This window comes from Hirsutella rhossiliensis (genome assembly GCF_020360975.1).
Source record: "Hirsutella rhossiliensis strain HR02 chromosome Unknown scaffold00005, whole genome shotgun sequence".
In the NCBI taxonomy this organism is placed as follows: Eukaryota; Fungi; Ascomycota; class Sordariomycetes; order Hypocreales; family Ophiocordycipitaceae; genus Hirsutella; species Hirsutella rhossiliensis.
This window is the reverse complement of record NW_025408671.1, coordinates 1,475,683-1,489,379: the sequence shown is the minus strand read 5'-3', so window position 1 is coordinate 1,489,379 and position 13,697 is coordinate 1,475,683. Positions and strand designations below refer to the sequence as shown.

General features: G+C 58.5%; 4 protein-coding genes across 4 annotated transcripts; 1 reads left to right on the top strand and 3 right to left on the bottom strand.

Moving 5' to 3' along the window:
- Positions 1-314: 314 nt before the first annotated feature.
- HRG_05320 (glycerol-3-phosphate dehydrogenase [NAD(+)]) lies at positions 315-1,730 on the bottom strand (the record flags this gene model as incomplete). Its single annotated transcript, XM_044863791.1, has 3 exons — positions 315-1,382; positions 1,428-1,524; positions 1,579-1,730. 3 exons carry the CDS (start codon positions 1,728-1,730, stop codon positions 315-317), a joined length of 1,317 nt encoding a protein of 438 aa, XP_044720323.1.
- A 1,041-nt stretch (positions 1,731-2,771) lies between these two features.
- On the bottom strand, positions 2,772-3,842 carry HRG_05319 (AIG2-like family domain-containing protein; the record flags this gene model as incomplete). Its single annotated transcript, XM_044863790.1, has 1 exon — positions 2,772-3,842. The coding sequence occupies one exon, from the start codon at positions 3,840-3,842 to the stop codon at positions 2,772-2,774; it is 1,071 nt and encodes a 356-aa protein (XP_044720322.1).
- A 1,808-nt stretch (positions 3,843-5,650) lies between these two features.
- Positions 5,651-7,827, top strand: HRG_05318 (uncharacterized protein; the record flags this gene model as incomplete). The annotated part of the gene is made up of 5 exons (XM_044863789.1): positions 5,651-5,807; positions 5,919-6,563; positions 6,973-7,225; positions 7,282-7,441; positions 7,492-7,827. The coding sequence occupies 5 exons, from the start codon at positions 5,651-5,653 to the stop codon at positions 7,825-7,827; spliced, it is 1,551 nt and encodes a 516-aa protein (XP_044720321.1).
- A 2,444-nt stretch (positions 7,828-10,271) lies between these two features.
- Positions 10,272-12,597, bottom strand: HRG_05317 (Low temperature requirement A; the record flags this gene model as incomplete). Its single annotated transcript, XM_044863788.1, has 7 exons — positions 10,272-10,676; positions 10,762-11,417; positions 11,473-11,850; positions 11,915-12,019; positions 12,079-12,146; positions 12,214-12,338; positions 12,409-12,597. The coding sequence occupies 7 exons, from the start codon at positions 12,595-12,597 to the stop codon at positions 10,272-10,274; spliced, it is 1,926 nt and encodes a 641-aa protein (XP_044720320.1).
- Positions 12,598-13,697: the final 1,100 nt, after the last annotated feature.

Genomic DNA, 13,697 nt, shown 5'->3' with positions numbered 1-13,697 from the left:
TGCCCATCTAGTACGGCTCGTCCAGATGACTCTCTAGCCCCATCGTCGTACATGCCCTATAATAACTCAATAACGTCGTCGCTGATAATGACGAGCTTCACGAATCGTGTCTGGAATCCAGCACACGCATTGGCTCGCTCTGTGATATTCTCTTGTCTACTCTCCTTGTCTCCTCGCCCGGCTTGCATAGCCCCCCACCCCAACACCTCCGTCTTCGTAACGTTCTCCATGATCCGCGGAGCGTGATTCCGTTTCTGGCGGCGTGTTCCCGTCTATGGCGCTCTCAAGCTACACTGAGTCGAGTCTGGCTCTGCTCAGCCATCGTCTGCAGCAGCCACCAGCTGGGGAATGTCGTCGACCTGCTTGGTGCCACGCAGAATGTCGTTGACGGCGGTAAAGAGAGGATAGTCCTTGTCAAGGCCGCGTGCCTTGAGGAAGCTGTTGACCTCGTAGGCAGTCGTTGTTCCCTGCAGCTTCTGGCCGTTGAGGTCCTGGGACTCGACCTCGTCGACCGTGATGCCCTTTTCGACGGCCTTGCGGGCGCAGCGGAAGTTGCGGCCGCCGGAGCACGACGTGATGAGATCGGCGACGCCGGCCGAGGACTCGGTAAAGGTGGCGCTCTGAACCGTCTCGCCAAAAAACTCCTTGCCAAACTTGACCATCTCCATGAGGCCGATGCGCATGATGGCAGCCTTTGCGTTGTCGCCCCAGCCGCGGCCGTCGACGAAGCCGGCGGCCAGGGCGACAATGTTCTTGAGGGCACCGCCGAGGGAGACGCCGGCCACGTCCGAGACCATCTGGACGTGGAAGTAGGGGCGGTGGAAGAGCATGCGGAAGCACTCGTGGTCGAGCGGGGGATAGGTCGAGGGCACCCCCGTGAGCCGGACCTTGGAGGTACGGCCACGGGCGTCGCGGTGATGGCCGTCGGGGACCTCCGTGACGGTGAAGCCCGGGCTGGGCAGTGGGCTCCCGGAGCGCGGGGTGGGCGCCCGACTGTCCATGGGGGGCGGGTCGTAGGCGACGGTCGTCTCGGACCACTTCTCGGCGGCAATCTCGCTGGCAATGTTGGCGCCGCTCAGGGCGCCGACGTAGATGTTGAGGCCGTCGCCGATCCACTCGCTGAAGAGGCTGACGGCATCGTCGGAGACGTTGACGCCCTTGATGCAGCTGATGCCGCGGGCATAGGGCAGGATGTGGCCGTGGATCTGGCTGCAGACGTTGCCGATGAACTGGTGAGGCAGGTTGAAGATGAGGATGGTGGAGTCGCGGACGGCGTCGACGAGGGACGGGTTGGCGACGATGTTGGAGGGCAAGGTGATGCCGGGCAGATACTTTACGTTTTCGTGGTGGTTGTTGATGATGGAGGTGAGCTTCTGGGGCTGCTGGGCGGCAGCGGCATCGTGGTGCTTGGAGCCGCTCGGGATGACGACTTGTTCCTCGTACACCCACATCTGGACCTGCTCCTCGAAGAGGTTCTTGTGCTGCCGCGTGTTCTCGGCGACAATCTTGGCAATGGTTGAGCCCCTGCGGGCCCGGTCAGCGGATGAGGGGGACTCTTGCCTGCCGCGGCCAACCTACCAATTGCCCGATCCGACAATGGTGACCTTGTGTTTCTTTTCATGCCCGCCGAGGAGCACGGAGCCAGCCATGTTGCCGGCGGTCGAGCAGAGCGGGGACGACGAGATGCGCAGACGACGGTTCAGGGAGCGCAGGACCGGCGATGGCAGCATGCGATGTCGACGAGAACCGCGAGAGACAAGGCGGAGAGAAGCGGGGGAGGGTGTAAAGGCCAGGTGGACTGTAGCTGGTTGATGGCGGTGGTCGACGGTGGCGGGAGGCTGAGGCGGGGTGGGGAGACTAGAGGAAGCTTGGAGAGAGGAAGCTTGCCGCGATTGACTTTATATGAGGGCATCGGAGTGTCTGCACGGAGTTTTGCAGGACGGAGCACTGCCCAGGCAGGTACCCGGTACTGCCGCTTCGAGGAGCTTCCCCGCGTCCGCAAGTTCCTGATTCTGCCGTGGGCTTTGTGCTCTGGAGCTGCCTCGCACTTGGCGGCATGACGCAAGCCTCTCGCGGGTGCTCACCGCCTGCCGTGACGAACAAAGAGCCGAGCCAATCGGGAATGGCGTCACCTGCAAGTCTTGCGCTGTCCTTTGACCCAAGCCGAGATGCGAGGCCAACACAAAGACGGTTGATGCCGTTGGCGGCGACTTTCACATGCCCGCCCTTTATTCCTCTCTCGTTCGCCACGCGGTCGCATCGGATCTGGGCCCCAACCATGGAATCAATCGACTCGGCTGTCATGCTGCGGCTCGCTGCCCCTGTCTGCCTGCATCGACCGGACGGAGAGACGGCGATTTCACATGCCGACAACGGACGAGAATCGGGTCTGGGCTTGACAAGAAACGCCCCTGGAGACAGGGCTGAAGTGGTGTCAAACCCCGACAGTTGACCGGCGGACGACGAGGCAAACAAAACTCCGTGCCGACCTGCGAGCGAGACACGAGCGTCCGCCTCGTCTTCCGTTGCCTGACATAGAGTTTGCGCAATGCTGCCTACCAGAGGCGATACAACCCTCGATTCCGACGTCATGCACTGCGCACATACCCATATACAAATATGCATGTGCGTATGAACTCTAGCGTTGACGACGGGACCTCTCGAATCACTACTTCTTCCTGACACATCAGACCGGCTGTCCTCGAGGCACGTCTTCCGTATACTGTACACACGCCCAGTTGGCCCTTCTCATGCGGAGCCTCGGCCAACTCCTACCTGCCCTTGCCGTTCGACATCAGCGACAGCTTTTCCGACCCGGAACCGTCTCTCCCGTCGCTCCCGTCGCTCCCGTCGCTCCCCGTCCTCTCGCCGTCGCCAAAGACGGGCTTGAATATGGTATCGTAGCTCATCCACATGAGGTTGAAGAGCAAGTTCAACCCCGCCGCCAGCCGCGCAGGAAGCCTGCCAGTATCGTCCGCCAAGAGGCTCGTGGTTTTGAGAAAGGTGATGAGCAACGGTCCCCACGTGCACAAAAACACATACTCTCCCACCCGCTGCTGCCAGTGCGTGATGGTATACGGCTGCAGCGACCCCAAGTACCTCTGGTAGCAGTCTGGAAGATTGTTTTCTCTCGCGCCGTCTGAGAGGAGCTTCAGGTATCGAGCGCTGGCTTGTGCCGAGCCCGGCCGGTGCGTCATGGCCGTCATTCGGGACCACCAGTTGCAAGCCCGCGAGCCGTCGCTGCCTGGGCTGTGCGCCGCATACAGAGTCCTCGCCAGGAAGGGCTTTTCGACCGCCAGATGCTCGTTTCGGATGGGCATGCACGACACCACAATCTCCTTGTAGCTGGAGCCTGCACCCTCTGTCTGCATGATCTTCCGCCAGTCCTTGAGCGTCACCTCGTAAACGACGCCCATCAAGCGACCGTCCCACTCGTCCTCAGCCTGTCTCCCATTCGACGCCGGCTTCTTGGCCAAGTCCCTGAAACCAACGTTGGCAAAGCACGGCTCCCAATAGGGCGCTCCGCGCAGGTCAAACATCAGTCGCAGGGAGGAAACGGAGACGTTGATCCGCGAGAGAGGCCGGATGCCTCGCATTCCTAGAAATGTCGACGCCGCCATGTTGGACCCGTATGCAAGATAGAGCACCGTCTTGGGGGCTGACGCATCCGAGCCCGCACCGGAGGCCTCGGCGGCGAGAGCCAGTCGCTCGGGGGGAGTGGACGGAATCGTAGAGATGGGAGGGTAGGAGCCTGGGCGGGGATGGCGGCTCGAGGCCTCTGCATTGTCCAAGGCGGCCGGAGCAAGCGACTCGGCCGCATCCGAAGGCGGGCAGGGCGACATTGAGACGGCAGGTTTCCGTGGGTCGACTTTGGCTTGGTGAGGATGCGATGCGGAAGGATAAACAAGCAATTGAACTTGTAGGAGGAGAGTTGAACAGCGTTCGCAGGGCGGAACCCCGATGGCCCGGGCTGTTCTTAAACACGGACGGAGCGTCGGCTTTCGTGCGGACCACGTTTCGCCTGGCGGACTGTGCGGAGCTTGCGCGCGCCTATGCGTCAGCCTGCTAGCGAGTATTAGCTTGTAGCTCGTCTGTTAGTTACCGGTCTTGGGTTGATGCTCTATTAGCCGTTGCTGACGCTACAGCGCAGCTATCATCGAGTATCCGCCAACCGAGCAGCCCAACCTTGACGTTCTTGGACGCGTCCAGTGGCCCCTGCATCTGCAGATCACTTGGTACCTTGGCTCTCGTCATTGAGACCGGCTGTGCGCCGAGGTCGTGGGCAGCGTCTCCTGACCCGAACCAATCGCGCACGACGCTTCTCTCTCCAGCCGACGAGCCGGGAAACCTCGTAGAATGCGCTATCCCGCACAATGTCCCACCGCATGCGCCGTCTTGTCAGCTGACGCGCCTCGGAATAAAATCCGCCTCCTCCACCTCCACGTCGCGCGGGCAGCAGGAGTGTAGTGTCAGACTCGGTCATCAGTCATCACAACACGGCATATTATCTTGCGGAGTTTCGGACTTACTTCTTTCTTCTCCGCCGCCACAAACCTCTGACCCTTCAAGCGGCCGCGAACGCCGTCTGTCGAAGTCGCCATGGATGGAATCGTGGCCGTCAATCATGAGGTGGTGAACAAGAGTCGCCGCGCCTTCCTCGGCGAGAGTCGGGCGCACCCGTGCCTTCCCTCTCTTGCGACCGCTCACATGATATGACCTGAGCCCTGGCAACTTTTCTCCCACCGCCGCATCAGGGCACTGCAAATACCTCTGTCCTTCACTTTCAAGCCCTTTTCTTTCAAAATGCGCTGAAGCCATCCTCGTTGCTGGTCGACCCCTGAAGAGCAGCCCGTCAAGCGGCTCTGCCATGCCCCCCCGGTTGAAACGCCATTGAGCAGGGTGACTGGCGCCGACCGTGGATTCTCTGATGCCCTCTTCATCCAAGACCGCCGCTTGGTCATAGATAGCTGCTGACGTTGACTTGGAAAGAACTCAAGTGACTCGTTCAAGGCGCAACGTCGCCTCACCCGCCATTATGCCTGTCAAAACGCGTGCGAAAGCGGCCACTCGTGCACGCGTGCAGCGGCTGCCGACCCAGTTTGGAGAGCTGGAGACCACGCCGACCAGTCACCATGACCAGGCAGATCACCCCCCGGCTGTGCAGCGTGACCAAACCCACCCAGCCAACACTCCTCGGGGACAAGGCCCTCGGTCTTGGGCCGAGCCAGAGAGATACGACGATGGGTTTGATGACTTGGCCTTTGCTGGGCTCGAAGATTTGCAATCTGCCCTTCCGGAGAACCGACGTCGCAGCAGCTTTCAATGGTCCGAAACCGAGTCTCTTGCAAGGCGAAGCTCTCCATTGCACCCTGGCGAGACCCCAACGGCAGCTTGGCAATTTGATGCAGACGAGTCGCTTCCCCCTCTTTCAACTCCCGGATCTGGCAGAGACAAGCTGCCGGATACCGCACCTTTGCCCAGCGGCCCTCCAGCCACAATAGAGTCCGCGGGGTTGCCGGCTTCGACGAACAAGGTTGATTTCTCCGAAACCGCTTCGACCACGCGCCGCAGCTCGCCTGTTGAGCTCGGTGACCCAGTCAAGGACCTCTTCGACTTTGGCGATGACAGCGCGCCGGGCCCTTCTCCCGCCATGCGTCTCCAGGAGAGCACTCAGCGACCCCAGCTCAACCACAGTCACACGCATCTTCCAATCGACAACATCTACGATGCCACTCCATCGCCCGCCAATGTCCGTCCCCGTCGTAGCCCCGAGGTAGAGGCGAGTCCCGCGAGCTTGCCGGGTGCCGGTCTGTCCGTGTCGGCACTCTTTCCGCATCAAGAGACCAACAGGCGAAAGATACGAGAGAAGCCGATCGCTCAAGGCCGACGAGCTCCTGACGACTCTCCTGCCCCGATAGCTAGCCCGAGTCGCGATCTGGTCCAGGACCAGAAAACCCGGAACCAAAAGTCGCAACCTCGTCAAGCAGGCTGTGCTGGCGCCCAACAAGCCAAGCGGGATGTAGCAATCGATGTCGGCAACCCTCCATCGGAAGCAACAAAAGCGACAAACACGCTGACCCAAGGCGACAAAAGAAAAAAGCCCAAGCAGCGCCCGAAGCCGCCTCTCCAGTTCGACGAGATCAGCCAGCAGCTCATGGAGCCCCAAGCCCGCCCTAAGATCAAGCCCCAGACCCGTTCCAAGGCCAAGGCGCCTCAGAGACCACGCATGCCGATCGTCAGCGCGCTCAGAGACTCGGCTCAGCCTTCGAGCCCTCAGGCCACGGTGCCCCGAAAAAGAGGTGCTGGGAAATGCTCACAGCCGAAGAAGAAGGCAAAGACAGCTGAGGCCAAGGAGCAGCAGCAAACGTCACTTGTGGACACATCTAAGCAGCATCCCGATCCTGGCAAGTCCTCGGCCCCGTTCAAGCAGCAAGCGACGAGAGCAAAGCAAATTGCAAAGCCGCCCAAGGCCTCGCCACGTCCCAAACCCGACCTGCCAATCCCTGTCAAGAGCCCCGATCCTATTGTTCTTTCGAGCGACAACGACAGCGACAGCGATTCAGGTGCATCATCTGTGAGCGATTGGGTGCCTCTCCATAGCACAGCCGATTGTGCAATCCTCCCAAGCGTCGGTTCAACGCACTCTCCAACAAGAGATGGCGAGCTGCTCCCAGCCGTTTCATCGTCTGATGACTTCCCCGCGGCCGCCGCGATCCCAGAACGTGCGGTAGCTTCCCAACCAGCCGAACGCAGAGCTCCCAAGTACATCCGCAGGACAGAGGTTGTAGAGCGCGGCGAGGTCCTTGGCCCCCTTGATGTGAATATCGAAACGAGCCAGGACTTGAGAGGGCGCGGGCTGCACACTGCTGCCATCAACTCTTCACCGAAAGAAACCAGCCCTGCAAAGCAAGAAAACCATCGTCCGAGAAGGACTCAGCCCCAGGCCCCCAGGACAGCCATCCGGAACTTCAGTGTCAGCGCTCAGGGGAGTCCGCTGCCGGTCCATCGCCAAGCGCCGCGCCGAGACCCAAATGTCTTTGAGGGGCCTGGAGACCCAAAGCCAAACAAACAGGGCCCATCCGTCGAGCCTCCTCGGAAACAACACTCACAACCAACAGCGCGAGACGCTTCGAGCGGGGGACCAAATCGGATACAGCATAGGTGGCGCGTCGGCGACGGAATTGGTGACATGGAAACCCATCGACTGGTTCATCACCGAGACCCAGTAACGGATTCAATGGAAGGTCTCTATGGGCATGTTCATGCGCAGATACTTGCTAGCCTTCAAGATAACGGCACCCACTCCGACGAGCATTTGCGCCGTCACGATGCGACAAATTCCTCGACGAAAGATTGCCGCGACGAAGTCGAAAACTTGCAGGCCGGCCCGAGATCAAACCCATCCGACAATCTGCCCCAACGGCTGCACCAATTGGTTGACGTGAGTAGCACAGTTCTGGAGCTTTACCCGCGATACTGACGACGTAACAGGCCATGGTGAAGCAGTTGAGGTCAAAGGAAGAAGCAGGTCACAATATTGCAGACGTATACCGCACCAAGACCGCTGGGTGCATCGACAAGATAGGCAATCGCCAGAGTCAGGAGCGCAAGGTATTGCTCGAAACCCTGGCAGTCGACGCCGCCAAGTTTCGAGATGTTGTTCAGCAGGCCAAGAGCACAGTGTCCAACGACAGTCGGCTGAGGGAGCCTGACATTCGAGAGTTTGAGCGGGACACGGCGGAGCGACTAGCGATGTACGAACGGGCGACGAAGAGCTTACAGGCCCTGCATCGTCAGCTGCTGGAGGGAGGTGGGATCTCTGGGTGAGGCCAGGGCACACTTCTTCCTCGCGGGAGGAGGGGCGACCTCATGAGCAAGAAACAGCGGTTTCTCTGAAGGCGGCTGGCCTCGTGTCGCATCTGTTTGCTTCAACTAGGAAACGAGCATGTCACAAACGGAATCTGAAAGCAACGCCTCGTCTCTCTTTGTGTTTACTTTAAAATGGCCAATGGTTAGCAGCGTCTTTAAGTTGTAGGCGCCGAGAGCATCAGCCCAACGCAGAAAGCGAATCTCGACATGACATGTGTAGCACCTGTGCATGTTCCTGATCCGCCACAACTCTCGGCCAAGCTGGAGCAGAGTGTTTATTTCGAGGTTGTTATACCACCCGCTTACTCTTCACATAGCCTTAAAGCCCTCAAAACGTGTGATGCTGATCCTTTCGAAACCCCTGCGCTTGCAGCTCGCCCTTGATCGACCCATATGCCCCTAGACTCTTCTCCATCGCCAGCGGTCCATACGATTTTTGGTTTTCTCATCCTGAGCCACTATGGGCAAACCCTCGCTCAGGGGTTCCTTTGTCACGCGACCTTCTCGGACTGGATTACTCTTGACGCACACAGCCCCGAGTCGCCCCGGGAAGCGCCGCTAGTAGCCGTCCAACTCGGCCTCGAGGAGTACTTCTTGGTCATAAATACGAGCGTCACGGCGGTGTGGTCGTCCGGGCTTCGCAGGATGCCTTGGGCAAGATGGAAACCGGGCGTGATGCCTGCGCCGCTGGCAACGAGCGTGAGGTGTGGGAAGGCGTTGGGCTTGCACTATTAGCTCCTCATGAAGGCGAGGAAGAAGACGGCAGGCCGGTCAGCTGATGTGACGGATTGCCTCGCTATTCAGTCAGCCCGATCTGGCCAACTCTTGTCTTTCCTAGTTGAGCTACAGGCCCGGACCTTTAGTCCATGGCCTGGATGCTTACGAGTCGCAATCCAAATGGCGTATCTGAGGAGCAACTAGCTGTGGCAGATTTCGTCATGCTTGATAGGTTTCTTCGCCGTCGTTTCAAGAAATAGATGGTGAGAGTGGGAAGCGAGGATAGCGTAACAGTTCGCGAGACCCTCTTAATAAGTCAGAGCCCTGTCGTCAACGTCATCGATTACAAGCATGAAAGGTCGCTGGCTCGCCGTGTCATGTCTTCATTGTTGGCACGCTCATCTAAACGGGCTCCGGCGCCGGGTTCTGATACCGGCATCTCGTCAATAAAGCTCGAGCCGAAGCTCCCAGCATTCTCGACATGATCCCCTCCCGCGGCAACTTGTTCTCCTCGCCGGACTCCGGTGCCTGCTCTGGGTATGCTCAACCGTAGCAGGCCCCTTGCCTCGCCAGATATGAATGACGCGGGCACGACGCTCAAGGAGACCGACGAGGAGGGGGCGGTTTCGGCACTGGGTGGTCTGCTCTGCCCCCCGGTAGTGGGCTGGATGGCCGGACAGAACCATGATGAGCTGGGAGTAGATGGGCCAAGGAGGGAGCCTCCTGATGACTAGCTGCGGAAGGACTCGTATCATGACTGGTACAGGTTGCGTCTGCCGCTGTGACTCGCCGCCGTTGAGCGGCAAGCGCCGCGATCCGAATCTCCCGAGCTCCGGTTGCGCGGACGCTCAAGGTCGCACGGCGGGCCTTTAGACGACCAAGGTGGTGCGCAAGGGGCCCAAGGCCGGCAGCAAGGGGCGGACTGGCGCAACCCGATCCGAAGAGCGCAAAGGCCGACAAAGATAGGCCGACCCGGCGCTCGACGCGGTCCAGGTGGAGGCGCCCAAGACGCCCGACGTAAACACGTCCGTCGGCGACATTGTCAAGACAGCAGACAAAGCCAAGGTGCCGCCCAAGACCAGCGCCGAGAAGCCCCCCAGCCGAGCCTTGAGCAGGACGAGTAGCCCAAGCAGCGCGACGAGGCGGTGCCCATGCATCTGCCGGAGCGCATGGTGCCCGCGTTTGAATGCCAGGCTGTCTCCGGCGCTGGGAAAGGAGCCGAGCGAGAGGAGCACGTTTCTGGGAGAACGGCATGCTCGTCGCTGCGCTGGCTTCGCAGTCTGCTGGGGCAAGGAACACTACTGTGACATGGGGGACACGGTTTCGTTTTCGAGATTTGACTTGCTATTGACACCCCGAGTCATCGTCATCGACTTTATTGTGCCAGTGAGCGAGTATGTTTATGGATAGAATGAGTTCCTCGAAGACCGCATAGGCATCCTACGCCCAACACGAACAGTGGCTTGACTGAGATCCGTCGGCGACAACAGACCTAAGGATACGCTGATTGGACTTGGAGCCGGACAGAGCTTGCGTCAAGAAGCTTGCAAATTGTATAAATACGACAGGCAGCGAGCCAGATCCCCTGTGTCTTGTCCTGATTAAAAGTATACATCCAATAGTGAAAGTCCCAAAACTCCACTGGGCTATGCATGTCGACGCCTTTCGCGCAGACTTGACCGGGTCTAATTATCGCCCCTCATGCCCCTCTGTTCCTTGATATCTCTCAGTCCACGGTCGTCCCAATTGCCGGTCGGGGACGCGGGACAAGACGGCGCGCTGTACGGCCGCCGTCGGCGATTGAAAAGGGGCACGTGGCGTCCAAAGTTTTCTCCGTTGATGTGGGTGATGACCAGCACAATAGCCCACAGAAACGTTATAGTCGGCAGAACCCAGAGCGTCAGCAAAAAGTTAAAGGCTTCGGTAGGGTTGAAGAAGAGGATGGCGGTAAGGCTGGTGCCCAGCGCCAAGAGAAAGATGATGGTGAGGCGAACAATCGGCCACGCCTTGAACCGCGTGGTCCGCGCAACGATGGCGAGGATGATCATGGACAGCAGGGTGCAGCCGGCAGCGACGTATGTGTAAGCAAACTGCCACATGTTAGCAGCAGCTCCATATTGTGCCCGACAGGACAGGCCAGAAAGGAGCCCAAGTGTCCCGCAGAACCAGACATACCACCAACTTGTAACGGTCCCAGGTCGTGTCCTGAACCTCGCCCTGGAACCCGCCCCCCCTAATCTCCTCATCGACCCGGGGGTTCTTGTTGGTAACTTCGCTTTCGAAATCCATGCCAAACGTCGCAAACAGCGCGTTGGCCATAGACGACATTGTCGCCTGCAGGACGTTGGAGAAGATCTCGGTGGCCTGAACATCCGTGTCCTTTAAGGCGCTCACGTCGTTCGTCTTATAGTAGTTGGCGAGATCGGGCCAAAATGCATCGGGGATCTGGGTAATGTTGGCAAGCGCGTCGTTGACCGTGATCCACGTGCTCGGGATCTTAGGAGGAAAGTCCCTGAAGAAGAGCAGCGCGCTGAGGTTCATGCGCTCTTGGACCTGCGCGCTTGTGGCGGTGTAAAGCCACTCGACGTTGCCACGGCTTAGGCCTACGCTCACCGTGTTGATGACGTCGACAATCTTGGACCATATCAGAAACTGCGTGAAGCCTTGAGTGAACAAGATAAGCGAGAGGTGAAACGGGAGATGCATCATCATCCAGAGCTGCTGCCGTAAGGGGGGGAGGTAGAAGGAGGACCGCAGCCAGTCGAAGTAGACGAGGAAGATGAAGTAGATGGTCGCAGTCGCAGACGTGACGAGTCCAATCGTTACTCTGTCTATTAGTGAGTTAGCGGTGCTCGGTACTGGAGCTGCGACGCAAGAGCTGCTTACCCCATGCGTCTGGGTTCTTAACAATCGTTACCACTTCCCTCGCCACTTGAATGATGCCGTCGCCGATGATGATGACGGTTAAAAGCGTAAGCCGTTTAATGAGATGCGTCCTGGTAAAGCTAAGGACCGTATAAAAGTTGGATAGGAGGATGGTAAGTATCGCCTCGGCCCCCGAGACCAAGTACCAAGCGATAAAAATGTCTCTTCTCTCCCCCCGCTTAAAACCAAAGGAGATGCCCAAGTAGATGATTCCCGATACGAGATGAACGGCGATCTGTAAATAGATGGGCAGGCGAGCCTCCTTGAATCGTCTGATATGCCATAGTGTGGCACCGTACTCGGCCGCCAGACACGCGCGGGAGACCATGAGGATGAGGGCTAGAGATGGTCAGTCTTGGGAAGTTTCGACGTTCTTTGGAACCGCAGCCGTAGGAGGACGCACACATTGTCTGCATCGTGTCCGCATGCTGGTTCGTCGGATTGAACTTGGGAGCAACTATCGTGAAGCCGACCAAAACGCCGAGTTGTATGGCTCTCGTTAGGCGAGCTATGTATGTCGTCGGTCAGCCACCAAACGCTGGCGAATTGCTGGTGGTGAGTACCTACCAAAGATGCTGTCGGTGACGTATCGAACGTCGAAGAGGGTGACGAGAAGCCATGTTACCCATAGTAGGCTTGGGGTGCATGAATGTCAGCAGCTTGTCGTCACGGGAAGGCAGAAGTCGGAAAGGGAGCAATTACAAAAAGTAGCCAAAATAGGCCTTGAACCTGGAATGGCTGGTGACTTCTTGATTGTCGGAAAAGACGTTGTAATTGGCGGCGAAGAAGAGGTCAAAAAAGACCTCGAGGAGGGTCGGTTCGGCATGCTGCAAAGAGGCGGCGTGCGACGGTTAGCGTGGGCCGACGCCACAGACACGAAGCCGGGGAGAGACGGACTCGCACGAAATCCGGAAGACCGCCGCCGGCTCCATAGTCGTCGCTGCTCTTGGGGGAGTCGTTGGAGGCTTCGGATTGGAGGCGTTGGAGGCTCCGGGCCTCTGCGTCGCCGTCGCCGTGCTCCACGACCGGGCTCTTGAGAAACCGAAGCTTGTCGGCAGTCGGGCGGCTGGGCTCGTAGTCGGACATGATGCTGCCGTTGGCTGTTGAACGCAAGGGTCGTCGTCCCGCCGGCGAGCCGACCTATTGAGGGGGGAGGAGAGAGAGAGAGAGAGAGAGTTCCAGGAGGAAACGGGTTGGGCGTTGAGGTTGACATAATCAGGGAGAAGACGACTTATTAGACATCAGGGGACTCTCAAATGGAGATACAATCTCTCTCCCCTGCGGGAACGTCAGGAAAGATAAACAAGGGGTTACAGAGGTCTGCGGTCTAGGTCGGGGGTTAGCTGCCGATTCCCCCTTCGAGCTAGACTGCAGAGAGTATGGTGACGCCCGGCTGGGTCGAAGGCACAAAACCCTAATGGAATGGGCGCTGCCGTGAGACGACGAGTGGCTGAGGCAGGTAGCAAGCCGGGACGCCAACTGAAACAGGCATTGGTATTCGACGAGCCACTTGGGCCGAATATGTTCAAATACCTAGTCATCCCGAGCATGCGGTGTAAAGACAACATGCCCCCCATACACGACGTCTTGCACTGGAGATCTTGGTGTACGAATAGAGGGTGGCGCGTTTTTTCCCTCCCTTGCTGGGTAAGGCAAAAACACTGCCTGGATCGGCAATCAAGTGCCGATACTGCCGATACTGCCCTCTGCCACAAGGCAGCCTAATCGGCCGAATGTGCCGCGTTCCTTGCAGCGATGACTCCTGATTAATTCATGAGAAAAGCAACTTTTGCGTGGGAACAAGTGATTGATGCCGCTGACGTGTGCGCAAAGCATGTTATTGCTATTGGAGATTGAACAAACAGGCTCAACGGTACATGAAAAGACTGTTGCTTGATTCAACAGGGTGAGCGACAGGCAGGATGAAAGGATCCAAAGGCTCTGCTGGAGAATCGAATGGACGAATACGGCCGTGTGCTAATTGAGCGCGCAAAGTGACAGGCCGGACGTCGGCACCACGGTGAAACACCAAGTCGCATGATATTCCGTACAGCCCGTCGAGAGACATTGTCGATCAAAAAGCTGGCCTTGTCAGTCGCTATCAGAGGCAACGAAACAAAGCGAGTCGTGTACAACTGGCACTCATCCAGTTGTCATCTCAATAAGTCAGACAACGACAATGCAGG